This window comes from Plasmodium relictum (genome assembly GCF_900005765.1).
Source record: "Plasmodium relictum strain SGS1 genome assembly, chromosome: 13".
Taxonomy (NCBI): Eukaryota; Apicomplexa; class Aconoidasida; order Haemosporida; family Plasmodiidae; genus Plasmodium; species Plasmodium relictum.
Genome location: NC_041691.1, coordinates 1,531,783 through 1,558,651, shown reverse-complemented (window position 1 = coordinate 1,558,651; position 26,869 = coordinate 1,531,783). Strand labels below are relative to the sequence as shown.

Here is a 26,869-nt window from a genome sequence, read left to right as displayed (position 1 = left end):
TGTGTTTGAATACATATTTGTAGCTTTATTTATTTAGATATATATTTATGTATTAAATGAAAAAAAATAAGTCGAATTAATATTATTCATTATAATTGTATTTTATTATTATTTTCTTTTAATTTTAATTTGTATAAATACATTATATATCAAAAATTTTTAGAACAAAATAAAATAACCACATGTAAATATTAATTTAAATATATTTTAAAATTCATTTTTATGTATTTATTTATTTTACATTTTTATTTACTTATTTTTATTATTATCATTATTGTTTTTTTTTTTTTTTTTTTTTTTTTTTTTTTTTTGTTGTTTTTGTGTACTTTTGTATTATTTACGATTTTGTCTTGAAATAATTACACAGTAGAGATTAGCTTCCTATTTTTTTTTTTTTTTAAGAGATGACTTTAAGAAAGAATGGAATATATTTAATTTTTACTTATTTTTTTAATTTTATAATATTTTTATAGAAAAAAAAAAATTTGCAATAAAATATTTTATTTTCATGTGAAATATATGTAAACAATAGATCTATTTTTTTTTAAACTTAATACATTTTTTTAAAGTGTTAAGTGATGAAAATATATTGAAATAGCACATGACATATTTTCATCTATTGTATTATAATAAAAAAAAAATAAATTATTCAAGTTTTTGTATAAAATAATCAAAGAAGGAAAAAAAAAAATCTTACCAAGGGAATACTCAACATTTTTTTATAAAAAAATTCAGATAATTGAATTTTTCTTTTAAAAAGAAAAATAAAAAAAAAAAAAAATTTAAATTATGTAAAATTTTAACTAAAAATGAATATATAAAATTAAAACAAATTAAAAAAAAATAAGATAAAATAAAGAATGATATATAATTTTAAATGTATTTTTTTAAAAAATAAAAAATAAATTAAATTTACTTTTGCATATATATATATGTTAATAGATTTTTTCTATTTCTTTTGAAAATATTTGTATGCATGTACATTAATGGAGATAAAATTAAATATAATATTTAACGATATTTTATTAATACTCACTGATGATCACATGATAGAAAATCATGATAAATTTTTTATTGATAAAACCCAAAATATATTATGTGTAGAATGTATAAGTAAAATTTTTTTTAATAAATCTCCCTTATATAAAAAATATTTATTATTTAAAAGTATAAATGATATATACTCTATAAAAAATTGCTACGATTTTCGCTACCATTTTTCTTTTTTTTTATTAGATCATACTTTGTTTTTATCAGATTCTTTTAGTTTTTTAGAAAGAATAACAAAAATAAAAGATGATTATGTATATTCAGTTAACAATGAGTTAATTAAGTTAGCAACTAATGCATGCAAAGAATTTTTAAATATTTGTTCTGAAGATTTATGTAATATTTTTAAAGATGCTATTTATACTTGTGTTCTTGTTAGATTAAAAAAATTTTCCCAAAATAAAAGAAAATATTTTTTTATTTTTAAATTTTTGAAAAACCTAATAGAAAACGTAGAAATTATACACAATACTTTAAAGGATGAGCCTTCAATTATTGAAGAGTTTATGAAATTATTTATTCATAATCACTCACTCGAAAACAATTCAAAAAATGAGAAAAACTTTAATACTCATCAAGAGAAAGAATATTTTTATAATGAAAATGATAATAGTACTGAAATTTTATTAACTCTTCAAATTATTCATAAATTATGGTATGAAAATTCTTTGTGGCAAATTAATAAAGATTTATTAAAAAATTTTTTTATTAACTTAATTAAAAATTTTAAATTTACTAATAAGAAAACGGATTTATGCGATTATTATATTGAATTCATTTATTTAATTACTAAAAATTGCAATGATATAAATTACTTTTTTAACACAATTATTTTTGATACAAATAACAAAAAAAAAAAAGACGACAAAACAATTATTTCTCCAAATGTATCTACTAGTAAAAAGAAAAATAATAAATTTACAAGATTGATCAAGGAAAACAACGAGATTCAAGATAATGAACATAAAAATAAAATTAATGAAAATGAATACAATAAAAATAAGTGCAACGAAGATGAATCCAATGAAATTGAAAATAGCGAAGATGATGAAACTTATGAAAAAAAATACAATTATCAAAGTAAAAGTAATGAAGAGAAATGTAAAGAATATAGAGCTAATGAAAATGAAGACCTAAGCGTAAGTTATAAGACCAAGAAAGAAAAGTCTTATTTAGGAATTTGCTGTCAAGAAAAAAATAACATCAGTGAATATAATGAAAGTAACGAAGAAATAATGTTAAATGGGTACAATGACGAGCTTGAAATAGAATTAATAGAAAATGATCATTTTAATGATTTTATAAAAGAAAAAGATTTAAGCAACACAATGAAATTATCAAAAGAAAATAATTTAATAAAATATAAAATGGAAATAAATAGAGAAGTGAAAATCAACCCAGATGAAGAGTATAGTAATTATGAAAATATAACATGTGAATCTAATTTTTTAAAAAGCGAAATGTATGAGATTAAAGAACAAGAAATACATGAAAATATAAAACAAAAAGAAAAAAAATCATATTATTATCATAATCTAAATTTAAGCAATTGCAGCATTAATAGTAAAATTATTCCAAGCGATTACGGAAAAAATAGTATATCCAAAGAGAATCATGAAGAAATTTATAATAATTCATTACATTTTTATAAATCAAATGAAGAACATTTAGATATATCAACAATATACAAAGGTAGTCAAAACAAAATTGAAGATAAAGATGAAAAAGATAACAAAATCATTTTTTATAAATCTCCTAATATTAATCATTTAAATTATATAGAATCATGCAACTTAAATTCAAAGGAAAAAAGTACCTTTAATTTAAAAATACTAGAAAAATCAGAAAATTTACAAATTTTTATTATTTTGTGTGATAATTTACAAGAAACATTATTAAACAATTTTAATAGTAATATACAAATGAAATGCTTAGACATTTTTTGTAAGTTTTGTGATTTTGATGAACAAATTATAAACATTATCATCTCAAATACCTCGTTAGTTGAATGGATATTCGATTTTATATCAAATACAAAATATGAAAAGTTAAGAGAAAAGGCATTAAATTTCTTAATGACCTTTTTTTTTAACAATTCACTTTTTTCTCATACACACGCACATTATATGCTTGATGTGCTAATTAATGTAATTTTAAAATATGTAAATAAAAGTGATAACATATATAATGGGGTTAATAATTTTTCTATTTTTTTTCATTTTTTAAAAGCTTTGAATATGCTTATTTCTATAGCACATTCTTCCATTAAGATATTTCATATTTTTAAAATTATTAATATTATTACTTTTTTAGTATTGTCACCCCAAACAATTCCTATAAATATTAAAGATATTATTTTATTTTTTGAAAACATTATAATAGAAAAAGAAGGGAAAAAAAAGAATGAATATGAACAAATGAGAGAAAACCAAGTGTTTGATAAAAATTACAGTAAAAAATATAAATTAAAAAGTAATGAAATATTGTTTTCTACAAATAAAAAACAACAAATTATAATGGATAAATCAATTAATAAAAAAAAAAACTACTATAGTGATTGTGCAAACAATAATGATGTACATAAAAATAATATAGATAGTAACAATAATAATATATATACTGAGCATAATAACAACATTACCTATGAGCATTTTAGTTTAAATGATATAATTAATAAAGTTTATGTTACTAATATTTTAGCATTATTTAAAATATTAGAAATTTCTTTAAATATAATTAAAATTGTAAATATAAATAATCAGGATGTATATTTAGAATTAATTTATAGTGAACAAAATGATTTCTTAGATGATTTGTCATTATCAATAACGAAATTACTTTTTGCATTAATTTTTATTTTAAATAAAAATCAAGATTTATTAATTAATCTAAATACTGTAAATGAAAAAGAAAATTCGGATAACGAAAACGAATTTCAAATTTTAAATTTTATAAAATCAATCTTATATTTCTTTATTGAACTGCATTCATTTTTTAGAAATGCTATGAAAGAAAGTAATAATAATTTTGAAAAAGATATGATATATTTTATTAGGTTTCTCTATCTTTCTTGTATATTTATTTTTGATAATATAAATGAAAGAAAAAATTTGTTTAAAAATATAAGTTCTAAAATTTTTTTCTCATCATTTTTTAATCCTTTCTTTCATTTGTTTTCCGATATTTTAAGTCATGTAGAATATATTTCTGAAGACTATTTAATTCGATTAAAAAAATATTCAAGTAATCATAATGATAATGAAATAGAACAACAGGAAGATAAAAAAACTGAAGATGAAGAAGAAAAAAAAAATAATAATGAAGAGGATGAAATTAATTTAATTAATGATAAATTTATAATATATAAAAAAAGAATGAGACAAGTTCTGATAAAAAACAAACCTTTTACTTTATTTTTTCAATATGTATCTAATAAAAATTATAGTAATAAAAAAGAATATATACATATGTATATATATATATATATATATATATATATATATATATATATATATATATATATATATATATATATTTACATTTATATTTATATTAATAATAAGATATTTTATTTTTATTTTTATTTTTTTTTTGTTATATATTACTTCAATTTTTTTTTTAAGATTTTGACTGCTACAGAATTTTAAATCTATTAATTTATGAAGATAAAATATTTAAAGGAAAAAAAAATCAAAAGGATATACTGATAGAAATAATAAAAAAGAATGATTTTTATTTTTCTAAAGTATTGTTATTTAACTTTAATGATAATGAAGGAATAATAGAAACAGTAATTTATATATTTTATCTTAGTTTAAATTATGACAAAGTTTTTATTGAAAGGAAATTGAATAGCAGTAGAATAAACAACTATGTTGAAAGTATATTTTTATTTAATGATTCTGAAATTACTATTAACCCATTTTTTTTATTCATGTCTTTATCATATTCCTATTATTTTATAACTAAAGAAAACATATTAACTGTTTTTAACTACATTAAAAAAGAAATGCATAAAATTAACTTACAATTATGGTTAGATATAAAAAAAATAAAAAATATTTACTTCGCTTTTGATTGCCTTTTTTCTTTAAAAATTAACAGCAGTAACTATAACAACTTTTTTTCATTTATTATTTACATAATGAAATTAGAATTATCTTTACATTCATCAAAACAAATGGATCAAATAGATAATAGATTATACCTGTGCATTTCAAAAAATAAAGTTCGTTAAAAATGGAAAATAATTTTTTTTTATATAATTTATAATTTAAAGAATACATTAAAATATTATATATATATATATATATAATATATTTTCATTTTATTTCTTTTAATTAATTTTTATAGGATTTAGTAAAAAATATTTTTGAAAATGTAGAAATGGATAATGTACAGAATAACTATATAATTTACGTTTATTATTTAATAATTAAATTAAGAAAGTATTCTGTAGAATATTCAAAATCTGTAAGTTTATATAAAATGATGAGCACGGTTATTAGATATATGAATACATTAGAAAACAAATCAGAAGAAATTAATGATATTTTTTCTTTCTTTTTTATATTCTTTGAAAATTTAGAAATATACGCACAAACAGATATATTTAATATAATTACTTTATTACAGAAATTATCAATTTATGTAAAAAATTCATTAAAAGAATATTTTAATAAACAAGATGGCTTAATGAAAAAGACAGAATTGTGTATTAATTTTCCCAAATTTGAAAACTCCTTTTTTTATTTTTTATTAAATTTAATTATGCACTGTAGAAAAAATTATCAAATTCAAAATATAAATGTTCTATCATCTTCTATATCACTAATACATCTATTGATATATTCCATTCAATCTACAAATTATCATTTTAAGAGTTTATCTTTATTAATACTATCTTTACTCATATTACCTTTGCCTAATTCTATTAAAACCGTTTCACCATTACTAGTTAAATTATCAACATCATTTGATAAAAATGCCGAGGATATATTATCACAAGATGATAAATCTTTAATTAGTATAGAAAATAATAAAGAAAAATTTATAATTAGAAAAAGTTTGTATTATCCTTTAGTAACTAGTGAACACGATAATATTAGAGTTTCATCTTTGTCTCTTTTATTAAGTCTATTATTAACAAATGTAATGTTACATAATTTTTTACAAAATTTTTATAACATTTTTATATTTATAATATTAAAATTTTTTTTTTCATTCCATTTTATTTATTTATTTATTCTTTTTATTCTTTTTTTTTTTTTTTTTTATAGGATGTTGTCTTACTCGATGAGGAAGCTTTTAGCTTTTTTATTTTTTTAATTAATAGTTCTTTTTTAAGCGTTAAATTATAATTAAATATAAATATATATTTTTTTTTTAATTAATTTTATATTCATATAATTAAATTATTTTTATTTTCTTTTGTTTCATAGGAATGGGATGATATACAAAATGATTTATTGTTTGCAATAATAAATGTTTTATTATTGTCAACAACTTTGAATTTAAAAACGAAATCATTTTGTTTTAATTTTATCTACTCCTTTAGACCATTCTTTTTAAGGAATATATTGCATTTAAATAGAAATCATAAAATTATTATTCATAAACTATTTTTCCTATTAATAGTAAACATATATATATGTGATCATATATTTATAATAATAGATGTTAAAAATGTTTATATACAATAATATATAATAAAAAAATATATATTTATATTTTTTAAAGACAGTTAAAATAAAACCATTATGGTTTGACTTAAAGAGCTATAGTGAAAAAGTAATTAAAATAAATTTATATAATAAATTTTTTTTTTTATATAAATTGATATATATATTCTATATAAATACATATATATAGATATTGAAAATTCTACTTAATATTGTAACAAAAAAGGATTTAGATCTCATATCATTTAATTGCATATCATCTCTTGCTTACGAAGTAATTTAATTAACAAGACGTTAATTTACTTTCCATGTATTAATTTTATTTTCTGTATTCAAAAACATTTCTTTTTTTTAGGCATTTATTATTAATAAAAAAGATAACAATAATAATGGTATAAAATAGAAAAGGGAAAAAAAAAATAAAATAAAAAGTTAATATATATAATTTATTTTCATTATCCTATTCAGCAAATAAGAATGTCATAGAGAACTTAGAAGAATATTTAGAGACATATAAAAAAAATATAAAAAATACTGGAGACATTTGCTACACAACTAGTTTTAACAAATTTAGATGTACAAAAAAAAAAAAAAAATGAAATAAAAAATAAAATAAAAAATATATATATATTCGTTATACGAAATTAAAAGCTTAATTTTCTTTATTTTTAGGCGAACAAATTGATTATGATGTTATTTTATCTATTTTAAATATGACAAAACTATTATTATATAAATAAAATTAATGACAAAAAAAAAAAAAAAAAGAATGAATGAATGAAAGAAAAAAAAAATAATTAAAAAAATAATATTTATTTTAAAAAAAAAAAATAAATTTTACTTATTTTTTTTAAGTTAAACATCTAATACTTTCAGAATTATTATTTCAAAATATATAAACTTAGTTATCATTTATATTGTTATATAAATCTACATTAAAATCGTCACCATTTTCTTCAAAATTTCTTTTACATGACAACACTTTTTTATAAATTATTATTAGAAAAAATAATAATATTAGATTAATAAGCCTACAAAAAAAAAAAAAAAAAACACATGTGCATATAATAAGATAAATTTATAAAATTCTATATAAAAAGAATATAAATAATTTAAAAAAATTAAAAAGTTTTCTAAAAATATTATTTTACTGTATATATAATATAAAAGTGTTTCCTATTTCTTCATCATCATAGTATAACGATCCATAAAAAAGAATTAAAAAAAATTCAAAAAATCGAAAATTTATCAATAATTTACTAAGTCTTACAACCCTTTCATTCCCATAATTTCTACATTAAAAAAAAAAAAAATAATATTTTAATAAGAAATAAAGAATTCAATCTATAAAAATAACATATATATATTTTTTATTTTTTTAATTCTCACCTATTTGTTGAATGTAGTATTATAGACAAAGGAGAAACTAAAATTGAGGATATTCCAATAATAATATTTTTAAAAATGTGAGTATCAAAAGCAATACATACACATATAGTCAATATCTATATTAAAAAATATAATTCATAGAAAAAATATTTTATATATATGAAAAAATAATAATTAATACTATTATATTTTTTATTTTTATTTTATAAAAACCTGAGAGAAGATAAAAACAAATATTTTAAATGGATTTACTTCGTATGTTTCTATAATAAAGAGAAATGTAATAATTCTTATTTGCGAATCAATAAAATAAAACAAAAATACAGAAACTGATAAAAAAAAAAAAAAAAAAATTTAAATAAAAATTATATACGATATATTTCATTTATTAAAAAAGAGATGAACTTCACTTTATTAAAACATAATATATATTGTGAAGTATTTCCCCTTTATTAATACATATAAATTTATTTATTTATTTTTTTTTTTACATAGGTATTTTTTTGTTTTAGAATCTGATAGTTTCAGTAAAGGATATGTACGAAATGTATTTTGTATATTTAAAATCAAAGAAATAACAAAAATTGTAGCTATACATAAAGAACAAAATATTCCTCTTAAAAAATTTAATATTATTAAAGATTTATCATTATAAGTGTAATCTAAAGTACCTTCAAAAAATAAAAATATATATATTTATTACATTTAACAATAATATATAAATATATTTTTAATAAATGAATTAATATATATATATATATATATATCTATGGCTTTTAAAGTATAAGAGAAATTTAAAAATATCCTATAGATTTATTTATTAAAATATTATTTCTATTACTTTTAATAAAAATACTATCATACTGAAATATTACAATATCATAACATATATAAAGAAATGGTAAATGAGAAAGTGCAATCGACATGAAATGGTATTCTTGAATATCATCGGATAAGAATAACTTGTTTAAATTTTTATAACACTAAAAAAAAAAGAAAAAAAAATATTACTAATACTGTTAATATACTTAAAAATTTATGTTGTTTTGAATACTTGTGTATATAAATTAATTCCCAAGAAAGAAAAAATTGAAAAAACATATTTTTGATCATAAACATTTAAAATTGCTAAATACGACCATAAGCATGTTTGTGTTAAAATGAATAGAAAAGATGTTACATTAAAAAAACTAGTAAAAAAATACAAAAAAAAAAAAAAAATTATAATAAATAAAATAAAATATTAATAATCTTTAGTGAAATTAAATTGTATTACTTTTTTTTTTTTTTTATTATTACCATAGATAAAATTTTATAGCTAATAATAAGGTAAATATAAGACTTAATATATTAATTATAATAATCAATATAATTATAAATTTGTTTATTGCATTGTGCTCTTTTTTTACGCTAATATCCAATGAGTTATCGCTTTCTAAATTACTTTTTATAATAAACATTTTATATAATAAGGATAAATCAAGCAATTTAAATGCTTTAATATATAGACTAGTAATGATATAAAAAATAATAAAATAAATTAAACATGAATAAAAAAATAAAGCTATTTGAATAGCTTATATATAGTAATACTAAAAGAAACTTGAATAGCAATGATACATATAATAGTAATACATTGTCTTAAAAAGATCGACTCTCAGTTTAATTTTTTATTATTAGGATTAATTTCAAAATTTAAAACAATTGTTAAAAAAAAGAAAAAAAAAATATATATTATTTTTGAATTTTCATATTTATTTTTGAATGTTATAAAATAAACTTATTATTTTAGAATCCTACTGAAAAAAAAAGTTTACGATATTTATCGTAATATAAAAAAAAAAAAAAAAAAATTAAAAAAAAATATTATTGTACAGTATATAAAGATCTTTTAATTATCAAAAAAAAAAAAAAAAATGAGTTAATCTATGACAATTTTACGTAAGTAAAAAAAATTATGAAAAAAGGTTATAAGTTTTATTAGTTAACAAGAATGTATGAAAGTAAAATTAAAAAATAGATATATACACATATAAAAAAATTTTATAATGGATAAAGTTTTCTAAATTATAAGAAAAATACATACATATATATATGTATTTAAATAAAATAATACAAATTTAAATATAAATACATAAAAAATTTTTTTTTACTTATTTGTGAATCCAGATAATAAAAATAGAGTAGGAGCAAATATATCATTTTTACTCATATTAAAATTTAATATTTTTTTTACATTATTTTTTACAATATTCACATTGTTTAATATCTTGAATTATTAATAATGAAAATATATATTATATATGAAATGTTAATTTATATTAATAAATAAAAATTATATGAGAAATATCAAGTATATTAAAGAAAAATAAATTTTTTTTGTAACATATTATACGTGAGATATAATAAAAAGAAAATATTTTTATTTAAAAATATTGTGATAATTGTAAAATCCAAATAATATATACCTTATAATATTATTGTATTTTATTTTATTTTCTTTTTACTTTTTTCTTTTTTCTTTTTTCTTTTTTCTTTTTTTTTAATTTTTGTAACTTAAATATTAAAGATTCACTTAAAAATAATATTAATAATTGTAAATATACACAGAAGCATTTATTTTTGAATAGTAGATACACTTATTTTTAAAATATATACACATAAATAACCCTATATATATATGAATTAATCACGAAAATCATTGTAAATTTTTTATAAGTTTTTATAATAATTCACTTTATAAATAAATTATTAGTAATTATATCACTCAATAATTAAATATCTATATTTTAAAAGTAAAAAGAGGAGAAAGAAAATATCCTGAATTTATTTTCATAAATAAAATATAAAACTTATAATAATTGTCAATATTACTATTTTTATTACTAACTATTCTAGTAATTTATTCTTATATTTCTATGTGGGTAAAATGTTCATCAATATACTTATTTTTTTAATTTTTTTCAATTATATATTACATAAAACCATAATTGAATAAATAATTTGTTATCAGTAAAATAAAAATCTTAATATGATTGATATAAAATAAAAAGATGTACTCATTATTTCTAATAAAAATATAAAATGGGTATTTTTTTTTTTTTTTTATTAATTACAAGTTTCTATAAAATTACCAATTAATTTATTTTCAAATAAAAAAATAAAACTAGAGTTATTCTGTTGTTCATTTTTTCATAAAAAGTATTATTATTAAAAAATTAAAGTAACATAGGAATATCAAATATTTAATAATGCATTAATATATTTTTGAAGAAAATAAAATAAGACAAAAAAAAAAGATTAATATTTATTTTATTTATTTTTTTTTTATTTAAATTTGTAAATATATATTAAAGGAAGCAAAAAAATGATATTTTGTAAAACATTAAGGAAAAATTAATTCAAATTTAAAAAATTTTTTTTTTTTCCTACATATATAGTACATATAAAAAGTAGTGAAGAAATGATAATTTATCATTTTGGCTCATTTTCCATTATTACCTTCTTCATGTTTAATTAACAATAAATTATTAATAATAATTATTAATAAATAATAATAATTTTAAATACAAAAGATGCAAATAAAAGTTTATATTAAAGCATTTATTCTGAAATATATAAATATATATACATTTTCTTAAAAAGTTTTTCATTCTAAAAATACAAAAAATGACAAAAATAACTTTTTTTTTGAACAAAAAAAAAAAAAATAAATAAATAAAATAAAATAAAAATAAAAGTAAAAATAATAAATTTAAATGAGCATTTAAAAAAAGAATATGAAAAATAATAAAAAATTTTAAAAAAGTTAATCTTTAAGGATGAGAAAAAGATAGTTTGAATAGAAAAAAAATTATAGTAAAATTACACAATATATATGTGCATATATTTATTAATTATATTAAAGGATCTATTTTTTCAAATAGGATTTTAACATTTATGTACAACAAAAGTTGAAATAAAAATAGCAGCTGCCAAACTTATTATAAGAAAGACAGAACATAATATTTGAATTAATAAATTATTTCTTAAAAAATATTTCAATTGCTTGCGTTTTAATATAACTCCAATTAAAAATCCTAAAAAAAAAAAATATAAAAATGTATATATAAACAGGCATACATATATATATATATATATATACAAATTTTACCTCCAAGAAAACCAAAGAAGTGGCTATATATGTTAATACTAACTGTATTTAAAGAAAATTTAAGAAATAAAAGTAAAAGAAAAAAACAAAATAAATGTACACTAATGCTTATTTTATCTACATTAAAATTAGTCATCATTAAAATTTCCGAAAAGAACATTCCAATAATTCCTGAAGAACTGCTGCTACTTTCAGTTGTTGAATAGCAATAAGTTAATGGAGACGACAATATTATTCCATATATACCTACATAAAATAAATAAATAAATGTATATATATAATGATAAAATAAAATTTATATTTTTATATAAATTTGTTTTTTCTTTATTTTAACCTGTAAATACATATACTAATAAAACAATAAAAGTGCCATATATATATTCTAATAAAAATCCCACAGTTAATTGAACATACGTATTTGCACAAATATGATTAAAATTAGAATGCAAAAATAAAGATGTAAAAAGACGATAAATTTCCGCATTTTTAAATATATCATGGGGAAAATTACTACCAAAACTTTTTAAAGAATCATCTAAAGAAATAATAAAAAAAAAAAAAACATATTTAAAAAAAATACATATTTATAAATTACCTTTAAATATACAGAAAATAAAAATATTGTTTAAAGTTTAATATTTTAATAACTCCTATATTATATATATATGTATTTAGAAATACCTGAAGGGGTTAAAGGAAAATCAGATTTTAATGATATAAGTGAAATAAATATTATCCACTGAATAAATGTAACATATAAAAGTAAACTGGACATTGAAAATTGAGGAAATATTCTATATATTAATTTTTTAATTTTACTCTCTTTGTGATAATCAATTAATATTTTTTCTTCTTCTAAACTGTCTAGATCATAATTTTTATGAACAATCCTATAAAAATGATCATTAAATCTTCCATTTTCCCAAACAGAGTAATTATGATTTAAAAATATTATAATTTTTTTTTTTCTTTTTCTTAATAAACTTTTTTTAGAAAGGAAGTTAAATCTTCTTTTATTTTTTAATTCAATGTTAATTCTATTTTTATACTTTGAGCTTTTGGTTTCTTTAATTGTATTAGAATAGTTATTTAAATATATTTCATTTTTACATTTTTTCTTTTGTTCATAATCCAAATCACTAATATATGTGACTATTTTGTCATTATAAAGATGATGAATTACTGGTGTGTTGTAATTTTTAGTTAAATTTTCACTACTATAATTTTCATTATATTTACTATGATCATCAACGTTTAAGATATAATTATTTAATATTTCTCTAGTATCACTCTTTTTTTTTTTCATACTCAATTTTTTTTTTTTCTTCTTTTTTTTATTACATGACTTAGAATTCTTAAAATAATACATATTTTGTTCATAATCATTTATGAAATCTAAAAATTTTATATTATCTGTACAAATACTACTTTTGTTTATTTCATAACATTGATTTTCATCTAATGCAATAGATAAATAATTTTTTCTCTTTATATTTTCTTTATTACTTTTTTTATGAATTTTATAACTTACTTTTAAAGAAGTTCTATTATGTTCTGATGAAGAATCTTCATATGAATTTTTGATTTGAAATTTTTTATCTGTTTTCATTCTTTTTTTTTTGAAACTTTCATCCTTTATAATATACATTTTTTTTTTTTGATTATCCTTATTTTCATTACTAATATAATCTTTTTCTTCAAGTTTATAGAATTTTACAGTATTATTATTTTCTGAATTTAATAATTCATATTTTTTAAATTCTTTTTCATTTTTTTCTTTTTCAAGAATATTTACATCTTCTGTATTATTTTCCTTCTTTATATTCTCATTTTTTACTATACTTTTTATATTTATGTTTTCATTATTCTCATTATTAGACTTTGTGTTTTCTTTTTCCAATAAATTATTAGAACTATTTATAATTTTTTTTGTTTCTGAAATATTTAATAAATGTCTTTTTTTTATTCCTGAAATATCATTATTATTTCCATTTTTTTCATTACCATCATCACCATTGCATATCTTTTCTCTCCCATCTTTTATTTCTAAAACTAATTTATTGTTTTCCTCTAATCTTTTTTCTACCATTCTTTACATATATATATACTTATTTATTTAAGATTTTTTAATTTACTTATTATTAAAAATACACAAAAAAAAATAATTTAAAAACAAGTACAAATTTTATTACTTTTTTGAAAAATAAAAAAAAAATTAAAATACAAAAAAAAAATAAAATACAAAAAAAAAAAAAAGCTTTTGATATAATATTTTCTCTTATATTAAAATTTTTAAATATTATTGTATGTTCTTCATTAATGTTTCCTTTTCTAGTTAATTTCTCGTTTAAAACATATATATATTTCTGATATATTAAAACTATATAAAATTTTTTTATAATTATCTTTTTTTTTTTTATTAATTTAAAGCATTATTCAAAATATTCGATCATGAATCATATTTAAGAGTAATATATATATAATTTACAATAATTTAATTTATAATCATTTTTATTAAAAAATAAAATAATTATTACAATCTTGACTTAAACAAATCCTTTGATAGGCTATATACTGTTATTCAAACAGTAAATTATATATATTAAAAAAAAAAAAAGAAGGAAAAAAAAAAATATAAATATAAAAATTAGTGAAACTTTAATTATTATTTTACATATAAAATTATTATAATATCAAAAAAGAATCATTTAAATAAAAATTTTTTTATAATAATACCATAAAAAATTTTAATTATGGATTCTTTAAAAAGGATTTTTTTTTTTTTCTGTGTATATATATTTATATATATATTATTATATTTTGTTTCCATTATTATTTTTACGTAATATTTTTTGTGTATTTTTTTTTATGTTTTTCCTTTTTTTTTTATATGCATATCTTTTTTTTTCTTATTTTTTTTTATTCAAATTTTTCGAAAATTTTAACTTTTTAAATATTATTAATTTTTCATTTCAACAAATAATGTAAATTTATTTTTATATGTATTATTTTTAAAAAGTATAAATTCATAATAATGAACCAAACAAATATTTATACTATTTTATTACATAAGAAAAAAGAATTAACAAAACAAAAAAAAAAAAGTAAATTCGAATAAAATAAAGATTTTACTTAAATAAATTTTGTTATTTTATTTTCTTTATTATAGTAGAAATGCCAATAACAAAATAAATGAATTTAATTCATGTTATATATATAAAAAAAGATTAATTACAAAAACGAAGAATAGCTAAAAAATTTTTTTAAAATTATTAGAAATAAAATATTATTAATTAGATACATTTTTTTTTAAATTATTATATCTGAGATTTAAAAAAGAGTAAAATTACCTTGAATTTTCTAAAAATTAATGGAAAAGAAACTTTTTATTAGATAATTATGAAAAGTATTTGGTGTTGCAGAAGGTTCATTTGATATACGAAATTATATATTTTTTTTAATTTTATTAAAAAAAAATATATTAATATTAAAATGAATGTTAGTTTGAAAAAATTCCTTTTCTTTTAGTTTTTTTTGTGAGATTATATAATTGCATAATTTTTTTTTTTCTCATTTTTTTATTTCTTCAAAATTTTATTAGTTTTATATAAATATTGTTGATTAAAATCTTTTTATATAATTGTATTAAATTTTAGCATAAAAAAAAATTCATTCAGTATTACTGTTTTTACTTGTTACATATGTTTTCATCTTTTTCTCTTCTTTTTTAGTTCTATTATATTTTATTCAAATATTTTATTAATATATTTTTTTTATTCCATGTTTTTTCTTTAAAATAAATTAATATTTCCTTTTAAAGAGTACATTTAATTTAATATATATTTCATATTTGATTATTAAAAAAAAAAAGACAGTATATGAAGAAAAAAAAAAAAAGAACTATATTTTCAATTAGATAGAGAAAAAAAAAAATTCGATAAAAAAATAGAAAGGCTTTACATTTGAATGTCAGAATAAATAATTTTACAATATTAATAAATATAAAAACAATATTTTTTAATGTATATATTTACGTATAAATAACAAAATATGTATAAAGTTATTAATTTTATTTTTATTTACTTTTAATATTTTTATTATTGAAAATTGAAATGCCTACATAGTTCATTACACTATTCGCAAGTGAATATCATTATAGACTTTTTTTCTTTTTTTACTATCTTTTAATTAATCACATAAAACAATTATACAAAACTTTTAATAAAATAATGAAATAAATTAGATTAAAAGAAAATAATACCAAAATAAATATAAAGAAAAAGAAAATTTTAATTGTATGAAATTTATTTTTCAAGTTACTTTCTATTTATTCCTTTTTAATATGGAAAATATATAAATTTTTTTTTTTTTATATGTTAATATAGCAATAAAAAAAAAAAAGAGTAATTATTCTACTGATCTATATATCAGTTTCTTTATTTAATTAATACTTTTTTTATTTTTTTAAATTTAATGAATTTTCTGTTAATATATGTATTTGATAATTAAATTATAAATTTTTATATTTTTTGTTTTTTTTTTTTATCATTACACATTTTAAAATTATCTTATTTTTAAAAAAAAAAGTAGTAAGTAATATTTATGAATAATTATCAATTTATCTAAATATTTATGTTCATTTTTTTCTTTTTAATATTTTTTTTTTTTTTTTTAAAGTATTTAATAATATATTTTTATTTTTCATAACACAAATTATTTTCTTATAAGATTTTACTACTACATATATTTACATATATTTTTCTATGTATATATTATTTTTTTTTTATTATATATGAAACTTTCTAAAGCTTCTTTTTATGCAAAAATGATTTATTTATTTTCTCTTTTTTAGTTTTATTTGTTAATATTATGAAAACATTTTATTAAAATCTTTTAAAATATATGAAATAAAAATAAAAAAAAAAGTTACAAATACAGCAAATAGGTAAGTTATTATTCTTTTAATCATTTATAGAAAGTAATTAATATATAGAAATGATAAGTTATTATATCTATTATTAATTTTTTTTTTTCCCCTCATTTTTATTTATAAAAAAAAAAGAAAGAAAAACGCAAAAAATAAAAGAGAAAAAAAAAAAGAAAAAGGAATTGAACAATTAATAATAATAAAAAAAAAAAAAACTGAAATGGATATATTTTCATTAGCTTCAAATTTACAACAAATAGCTATAGGTGGTGTTAATTATGTTAATAATAAATTACTAAAAAAAAATTCTCTCACTAGGTATAACTATGTTACATATATTGTTATAGGAGAAAGTGAAAATCAGCCATATGATGTTAACATTTTCTTTTTACCATTTAAAAATTCAAATAAAATAAAATATAAAGAATTCAAGGAGTATTTTCCCTTTAGAGGTAATATCATATTTCGTTTTAAAATACTTTTAATAGATTTAATTGAAGTTATCAATGAGGGATTCAGAAATAATTCACCTTTATTAAAGAAAAAAGAAAAAGAAGAGAATTTAAATAATCATATCATTTCTGATGAAGTAGAAATAAAAAATATATTAAGACAAGATAATTTGAATTATATATGGATAGATATAAATAATGATGAGGCTTATATTCCATTGTGCCATGGTAAAATAGTCGCAAAAGTATTATTTATTAATAACGAGAATTATAGAAATTATAATGAAATTTATTTTAGTAATTATAAATACGAGAATTCATCTACATATATTATGAACGAAAAATATTTATGTTCATATAAAGTTATTAGAAAAGAAGATAAAAGCTCAAAAAGTAGTATTGAAAGTAATGATCTAGTGGAGAGTGAAGATTTTGACGATAACAATAAAATAACCTCAAGTCAGAGTAATTTAATGAATTTTAGTTATTCTAATGATGTCGAAGATTTTGATAATGTAATATGTGATAATAATTATTTAAAAAAAAAAAATGAAAATAAAATTTTAATAAGAAAAATTAACACAAAAGACATTTTAAATGAAGTATATGAAAAGGAAAACATAAGTGGGATGATTGAGAGTGAAAACGAAATGTTTTTTCAGAATGAAGATAATAACAATTATCTAACAAAAAGGAGTAATAGCGATATTTTAAATACACCATATGAAAGAAATAGAGTAACAAAAATGAGCCAAGGAAAAAACGAAAATAGTAAAAATGAGAGAAATTTGGAAAGTTTATATCATAATAATGAGATTAATGAAAAAATTTTAGAAAAAGTTAATATTTCCTCTTCGAAAGCTTTTTCATTAACAAACAAGAATAATAAGGAAAATAATTATGATGATTTATTAAATGATAATATAATTAAAAAAGATCAAAAGCAACTTAAAGCTAGAGTTAGTAATCGATTAGAAGAACTAAAAGAATCCAGATATCAAGAGGAAGTAAAGTTTAAAGAAAAAATGTTAATATCAGAAGATATTAAAAAACAAATCATTAAATGGTCAAAAAATTCTGACGATACATATAAGGATATAAAAGTAATGTTAAGTACATTAAATGATGTATTGTGGAAAAACGCAGAATGGAAACATGTATCTATGTCTGATTTAATATCAAATACAAAAATTGTTAAAAAAACCTATAAAAATGCTATATTATTATGCCATCCAGATAAGCATAGAGATAAGCCAATGGAGCAAGTGGTAATTAATATATGTTTATATAAATGTCTACTTATATAAAAAATAATTTGCAACATATTTAAAATAGTTTGAATGTTTACTAAATAAATATTGAAAATTAATAAAAAAAAGGAAAAAAAAAAAAATTATCTATAAAGGGGATATAAAAGTGAAAAATATATATATATATATTTATAATTTTAATTTTAAAAAACTTAAAAAAAAAAAAATATTTGACATTTAAAAAAATTAAGAATCTGGTATTCATAGAAAGAAATTTTAAATCTATTAAGAATTTAGAATAAAAGAATTTAAATATTTTAGAAATATATAAAAAAAATATATTAATAGAATAAATAATAAAAGAAAAAATTCATGCATATATATATATATATATATATATATATATATATATATATATATATATATATATATATATATATATATATATACATGAAATATATGTTATATAGAAAAATATACATACGTTATAATAAATATAACAAAAAATATCCCTTCTTTTTTTTCTTTTTTAGTTAAGAGCAGAAATGATTTTTTTAGCATTAAATAATGCCTACAAGGAAAAAAAAAATATGTGATTACTTGTTATATACTTACTAAAAAAGAAATTATTTTAAAAAGTATATTAAAATGTAAAACAATCATTTTTTTTGATAGTCATATTTTTAAGAAGATATTATCAAATAGAAAAGAATTAAATGATATATTAGCAAAGTAAATAATATAATAAACAAAAACCGAGTATTATAATTTTTATATATATATGTATATATAATTATTATAATTTTTTTATTTTATATAATTTTATTTTATTATTTTTTTTTTATGATTAACCTTAATTTGAATGTGTATTGTATATATCTTTTAGAATAATGTTCAAAATTGCATAAAAAAAATTAATAATTCAAATGATTTACCTTATTATTTTCATTATTAACTAAAAAATAAGAGAATTTCATTTTTTAATTATATAATTTGAAATTTACTATTATTAATTTCACTTCTTTTGCTTTTATTCAGTTTTTTTTTTTATTAATTCCCATGAATTATATATGTTTCAATATTCCTTAAAAAATTTATTTTCTTTGGTTTTATTTAATGATTTATATATTGTTTAATTCTTATGGAATTTATTATAGGGTTCATTTATGTAAGTTTTGGAAATTTAATTTTTTTGTTTACACGCACATTTATATATTTTACTTATACATTTAGTTATTTTTTTTTATAACTAATACTAAATTATTTATATTTTTTTGGTCTATATATTATCCAATCATTTTAATATAAGTGAATTTTTTATTATTCTATTCCAATTTAATATAAAGGTATATCCCTTTTTTTATTGATGCAAATATAACTTAAAAGGAGTAAAATAATTTATATATTTCAACATTCCTTTTTTTTTTTTTTTTTTTTTTTATTTTAATCTTTGGATCCCCAATTTTCTGCTATTTGAACTGATACTTCACATTTAACTTTTTTCAAAAAAAAAGAAGCTGAATTTTCCATTGATTCAACTAAAATTTTTAATGCTTCTTCTTGATATTTTTTTTCTGTTTCAATTATAATTTCATCATGAACACATAGAACAATTTTTCCATTAATTTTTTTTAAATTTTTATATAATTCCACTAAAGATAACTTTAATATATCTGCACAAGTGCCTTGCACAGGATAATTTAAAGCTTTTGTAAATGAGAAATATGGAAATACAACTTTTCTGTTAGATAAAGTAGAATATTCTAAAGATTTTCTTTGTTTTATTTGATTGTGCCATTTATATATTCCCTTATAATGCTCAAAAAAGGAATTATAAAAATATAAACATTGATCTAAATTCATATTTATATTATAATAAGTGTTTGCATAATTTTTTAAATTTACATAATTCATACCATATATGAGACCAAAATTTATAGCTTTTGCTATATGCCTGTCTTCCTTATTTACTTCTTTTATATTTTTCTTTGTTATAATACTAGCTGTTAAGGTATGCAAATCAATATTATTATTGTAAGCTTTAATCATTATTTCATCATTTGTAATTTCAGCTGCTATCTTTAGCTCTATTTGCTTAAAATCAGCTATTATAAAAATATTATTTTCATTAGGAATAAAAATTTCTCTAATATTTTTTTTCCTAGGAATTTGTTGTAAATTAGGTTTTTCACTACTAAATCTACCTGAAAATGTTTTTAATTGATTAAAAGTAGTATGTATTTTATTTGTTTTTTTATTTATATGTAATGGTAATTTTAAATAAAAAGCAGAATATAATTTATACAATCTTCTATAATTTCTCAAAATAACAACTTCTTCATGATTCATGAAATTTTTTAAATTACAATCAGACGTATTTTCAATTAAATTATTTGAATCATCTCTCACATTATTTTTTTGTAATGCTTTTAGTACTTGTTGCTGAGAATTTACATTTATATCTTCTTCTAATTTCTCCTTTAATTTATTTTTTTCTATATTTAATTCATTTAAAATTTCGTTAGTACTTTTATTCAATTTTTCTAAATCAACCATCATACCATTTAATTCCATATCACAAATTGGTAAAATACATTTATTTTCTATATCATTTACAATATTTAAATTTTCTTTTTTTATTTCTTCTTTTAACTTTTTGTATAACTTCAATAAGCAGCTAGAGTCACGAGATGCATAAAATAATTGATTATTATTTAGAAGAGAATTATTCCATACGCTATTCTGTTGTTGCTTATCTAATGTTACATTTAAATATTTTTCAACGATATTATTTAGCTTAAATCCATACATATTTTTATTTTTGTCCAACAATTTGCTTGCTATATATGTATCAAAAATATTTTCAATTTTAAAATTATTATGTAACAAAAATTTACTATCAAACTTTCCATTTTGTATTATTTTTACAATATTTTCATTTTCTAAAATTTCTCTTAATCCTTTTAAAACATTTTCATTATTTATATTAAACATGTCATAAATTATTACCGGATAATTTTCAACTGATATTTGAATTAATCTAATTTTCTCATCAAATACTTCTAGACCAGTAGTTTCAATATCCAAACCACAGTATTTTATTTTCTTGTATATATAATTTATTTTTTCATTATAATTGTTGTCATTTATGAGAAAAAATCGTGATTCTATATCATCATCAAATTTCTTTTTTGGTTCGTAATAATATAATGTTTCATTAATTATTTGGTTATCATTCTCAAACTTAAAATTGTAACTCTTTTTTATGATATTACCATCTATATTTATTATATTATCATCTAAATACTTTTTTGTTATTTCATCATCATAATTAGTTTTTACTTCCTCTATATATTTTTCATTAATATTATTAATGTTCTTTTTTTCGGTAGCAAAAAAATTCTCTTTATTAGTATATGAATCATAAGTATTCATAGTATTGTAATTACTTACTATTTCTTGTTTTATAGGTGCTTTATTATTACTATAATTTTCCTTACTATTTTTATTAGGAGAGTCTTCTTCATTATACATATTATTTTTATCTTTAATACCATCATTCAACATTATTTCACTACTGAAATTTTGATCATTAACATTTATTTCTTTATTTTTATTTTTTTTTGCTTTTTCTTTTCTTATATTTTCTTCTTTTTTAATTATAATATATTCTCTAGGAATATTTTGTAAAATACTAATAAAAACATCTATTTTTTTTATATTTTTTCCAGCAGTTTTAATATTTAATTTATTTGTTTTAATAAATTTTCTAATATCATTCATTGAGGAATTATTATTTATCACGCAATTTCTCAATGATATTACTATTACTTTTTTATTTAACACTTCACTTTTATCATCTTTTAAATCTTCACATAATTTTAAAAGCCCCTCACTACTTAAGTCATAAGATGCATTTTCCTTAGAAGAGTTTTCATATGCGTTTTTATCTTTTTTATAAACTTGTGTTTCTATTAAATTAATATTATCTTTATTATTCCTATTTTTAATGACACTGTTTGAATCTTTTTTTATAGTTGTTGCATTATAATCTTTGAATACATTATTTATAACATCATCATTTTCATATTTACCGTTTGCTTCTTTTTTTTTTGATATAGCTCTATTTGTATTAGATGAATTATCTCTATTTTTTATATCCAATACATTAATTTGATCATCTAAAGTACTTTCAGTTTGTTGAGCACTATTATCAATATTTTTGTTGTTTAAAAATGTTGTAGAATTATTCTTGTTATTTTTATTTTCCTGATTTTCATCTATTATACTTTTGTCATCTATTTTTGTAATGATATTATTTGAATTATTTATAATTTTATTTTTATGATTTTTTCTTATAGCATGTTTGGATTCATATTCTTCGACTAACTGTTTCATATAATCATATTCATCACAAAGGGTGAAATTTACGTTATTGTTAATCGTGCTATTATTAGATATAAAGTCATTAGATGCGCTATTATGGGGATTATAACTATTTGTTGATAAATTCTCATTTAAATAGTTTATGGGAATTTCTTTTATTGTCATATTTTCTTTATTATATATATATGGAATTTTACCTAGACTCCCTTTAAATCTATTTTTTTTTATGTCTATGTAGAAAATAGTTTCATTGCTTTTATTTACGTGCCTTTGAATAATAAAAACATTGTCTGCTTCTTGTGTAGATTTTACACTACCAAAAACAGAAGAAATAGATAGTAAATTTGAATCTTCTTTTCTAGGATGAACGACTAACGTTATATGAACATTTTTATTTGTACTAAATGATCTGAATTTATCAATTGCAATATTTTGAAGCTCATATATATCAGAAAATTTATTTATATTTAACATAAATTGTAAATTATCAATAATTATATGCTTTACATCATAAGCATAAACGGCATAATCCATAGCATCTAAAACTTGATCAAGGTTTGTGCTTCCATGAAATTTTAAAAATTTCAATGATAATAATTCAAACTTATCTGCATATAAATCAAATAAATCCAGATTTTTTTCCAAATTTTTGCCACAAAATTGATTCAACATTACTTTTCCTAATTTTACATTATTTATTTCAAATGATCCCCATAAAGTTGATACTCCCTGAATACAATAATCTAATGAAAGTTGTGAAAGAAGCGTAGTTTTTCCTACTCCAGTTGATCCAGTCCAAATAGATAATTCTCCCATTCTTAATCCATATAAATATTTATTTAATGACGGAATGGTTTTACTTTTAATGCCGTTTATTCTATCAGGATATTTCAATTCCTCCAATATATTTTGTCTTAGATCATTAAAATTTAATATTTGGCTATGTTTAATTTTTTCACTATTCTGTATGAAAAAATTTATATCAATATTATGTTTTAAACAATCGTTTGCATCTTTAATTTGTATAGTATTAGATATATACATTATATTATTATCTATGAAATATAACTTATTCAAATTTTCATCTTCTATGGTGTTATCTCCATTTTTTAAATTTTCTGATTTTAACATACTTTCACTTAAATTATTCTGATTCAATCCATTTTCATTTACATTTTTTGAGTTCAACATATCATCTATTGAATTATTAGATTCTAATTTATCATCATTTAAATTTTTTGAACTCAAATTTTTATTTTCATTCTGGATTCCTTGATTCTTTGTTTCTTCTTGGTGATAGATAGCATAATTTTCATTAGAAGAAAGCAAATTTTTTTTCTTCGTTAGTTCACTTTTTTTTTTTTTAAACGCTTCCAGGTTTAAATAATGAATATTAGCATCATTGATTACATTTGTTCTCGCTAAACCAATTTTGTTAACGAAATTAAAAACACTAGATTTTCCAGCTTTATCGAAATCTAGCCACAAATGAATTTTCTTAAATTTTTCTAAATAGGGTAGTAAGTATATTGGTAATGATTTAGAACCATTAGGCAAGGAAATGGCAGAATAATTAGTTTGCTGACTTACTGTCATAGCATCAATCTCTCCTTCAGTTAAAACCACTTCTTCTGTGTTGTTAACTAAGTGCTCCCCAAAAAAAAATAATTTCATTTCTTCTTTTACATTTTTTGGATATAATCTCATATATCCTTTATCTTTTAAACTTCTGACTTTTATTCGAACAACTTCATATGATTCTTGTTCATTCAAATTATGTTTATTCATATTTGTACTCATAGAATTTGTAATATCAATTTTTTTTAAAAATGGAAATATTAAGCATTCATGTTTTTCAAACTTACCAGAATTTTCAAATGATTGGAACTCCATTACGGAATACCCTATATAATATCTTTTTAATGTTTTTAAGCTTAATTTTCTTTCATTAATTAAATAGTTTCTAGCATTTTCTGCTTCTTTTGAATGCAATAAATTTATATTGTACATTTTTACTTCATTAAAAGTTATCTTTTCTTCATCATAAGTATTTCTAACAAAACTGTTTTCAAAGTTATCAGTAATTAAATCACCCATCTTTAATTTAAAATCATAGAAACTTCCTTTATATCCGCATCTATGGCAATAACTATTCCCAGTATTTTTAAAAATTTCATGTTTATACATGTTATCATATTTATATTTATGTGGTGGACAAAAAGGGCAGTACTTTAATGTTATTTTTACATCGCTTTCTATGTATTCATATTTTTTTCTGATTAGATAATTGTAAACATCATTTATATTTATTTTATAATATTTTGATACAAATGTACTTGTTAATTTTAAATTAAACTTGTTTTTTTTTGTTAATTTATGATTCGTTTTTAAATAAAAATAATCTCTTAATTTTTTTTTTGAATATATTTTTAACTTTCTTTTATTTTTTCTTAATAATTCATAATTTGTTTTTAAATGTAAGTGTGTTCTTGATATATTTCTATGTCGAATACTTATCGTAAAATGTATAAGTAATAAGAAAAAATAATAAAACATATATAAAAACATCTTCTCATAGTAATCATTTTATTTATTTATAAATTAGCAAAATTAAAAAAATAAAAATATAAAATAAATTAGATAACTCACATATATACAGTAATACACATGTTTTACAAAAGTAACAAACTATAAATTTTCAAGTATAAATTCTGTTTTTACAAATAGAAATAGTTCAACAATTTATGTTAAGTTATTCATGTTTTACAAATGTTAAAATGTATAATCATTTTTTTTAAACAAAAACAAGTAATGTTACTAATTTTTGATAATAATTTATAATAATGTTTTTACAAGAATGATATATGATATCAAACAATAATGACTCTTCATTTCTGATGATTAACATTTTTAATAATTTATAAAAATTATAATTATTATTTAGTATATTATTTGATTTATAATTATCATACTAATGAGAATTTTTTTAAAATAACATTAGTAAAAGATTACATCTTTAATTTCAAAAAAATATATATTATCTCTTAAAAGAGAATAACCCAAGCATATGCAGAATATTTAAAATATTATCAGAATATGTAAACAATAAGAAAAAAAAAAAAAAAAAAAAAACGGTTGAACTTAATATGATTTTTTTTCTTTACATTTCTATAAATCAGAATACAAGTTTACAAAACTGTGATGAACCAAAAAAAAAATTTTTTATTTTTTTTAAAAAAATTTCTATATATATTACAATTGAACAAAAAAAGAAAATTTTGAATAATGGATCTTTAAAATTTTTTTTATAAGCCTGTTTTATAGAACATTTTTAATTTGTTTTATATTCGATAAATTTTTTCTAATTATTAATATGAATTATCTCTTTTTTGAAATATTTTAATAATTTTATAAATAAATATAATATATATATATATATATATATATATATATATATATATATATATACTTTAATAAAAAAATTATATTTATTTTGAAACTAAACAATTTTAAGATGAAAAATCAATATTTGAAAAAGTAAACTACGTTACTTTTTATGTTATATTCTATATATGTATTAA

General features: G+C 17.4%; 5 protein-coding genes across 5 annotated transcripts; 2 read left to right on the top strand and 3 right to left on the bottom strand.

Moving 5' to 3' along the window:
* Positions 1-986: 986 nt before the first annotated feature.
* Positions 987-7,471, top strand: PRELSG_1340100 (conserved Plasmodium protein, unknown function; the record flags this gene model as incomplete). Its single annotated transcript, XM_028678937.1, has 10 exons — positions 987-4,494; positions 4,674-5,278; positions 5,404-6,201; positions 6,330-6,398; positions 6,492-6,686; positions 6,790-6,840; positions 6,922-7,005; positions 7,087-7,123; positions 7,200-7,307; positions 7,404-7,471. The coding sequence occupies 10 exons, from the start codon at positions 987-989 to the stop codon at positions 7,469-7,471; spliced, it is 5,523 nt and encodes a 1,840-aa protein (XP_028536033.1).
* A 161-nt stretch (positions 7,472-7,632) lies between these two features.
* On the bottom strand, positions 7,633-9,580 carry PRELSG_1340000 (conserved Plasmodium membrane protein, unknown function; the record flags this gene model as incomplete). Its single annotated transcript, XM_028678936.1, has 8 exons — positions 7,633-7,762; positions 7,883-8,023; positions 8,121-8,236; positions 8,373-8,449; positions 8,612-8,791; positions 8,962-9,103; positions 9,175-9,310; positions 9,420-9,580. 8 exons carry the CDS (start codon positions 9,578-9,580, stop codon positions 7,633-7,635), a joined length of 1,083 nt encoding a protein of 360 aa, XP_028536032.1.
* Positions 9,581-12,050: 2,470 nt separating this feature from the next.
* Positions 12,051-14,362, bottom strand: ROM8 (rhomboid protease ROM8, putative; the record flags this gene model as incomplete). Its single annotated transcript, XM_028678935.1, has 4 exons — positions 12,051-12,199; positions 12,274-12,519; positions 12,608-12,808; positions 12,955-14,362. 4 exons carry the CDS (start codon positions 14,360-14,362, stop codon positions 12,051-12,053), a joined length of 2,004 nt encoding a protein of 667 aa, XP_028536031.1.
* A 3,058-nt stretch (positions 14,363-17,420) lies between these two features.
* Positions 17,421-19,498, top strand: PRELSG_1339800 (conserved Plasmodium protein, unknown function; the record flags this gene model as incomplete). The annotated part of the gene is made up of 2 exons (XM_028678933.1): positions 17,421-18,920; positions 19,436-19,498. The coding sequence occupies 2 exons, from the start codon at positions 17,421-17,423 to the stop codon at positions 19,496-19,498; spliced, it is 1,563 nt and encodes a 520-aa protein (XP_028536030.1).
* An 847-nt stretch (positions 19,499-20,345) lies between these two features.
* Positions 20,346-25,856, bottom strand: PREX (plastid replication-repair enzyme, putative; the record flags this gene model as incomplete). The annotated part of the gene is made up of 1 exon (XM_028678932.1): positions 20,346-25,856. The coding sequence occupies one exon, from the start codon at positions 25,854-25,856 to the stop codon at positions 20,346-20,348; it is 5,511 nt and encodes a 1,836-aa protein (XP_028536029.1).
* Between the last annotated feature and the right edge of the window lie 1,013 nt (positions 25,857-26,869).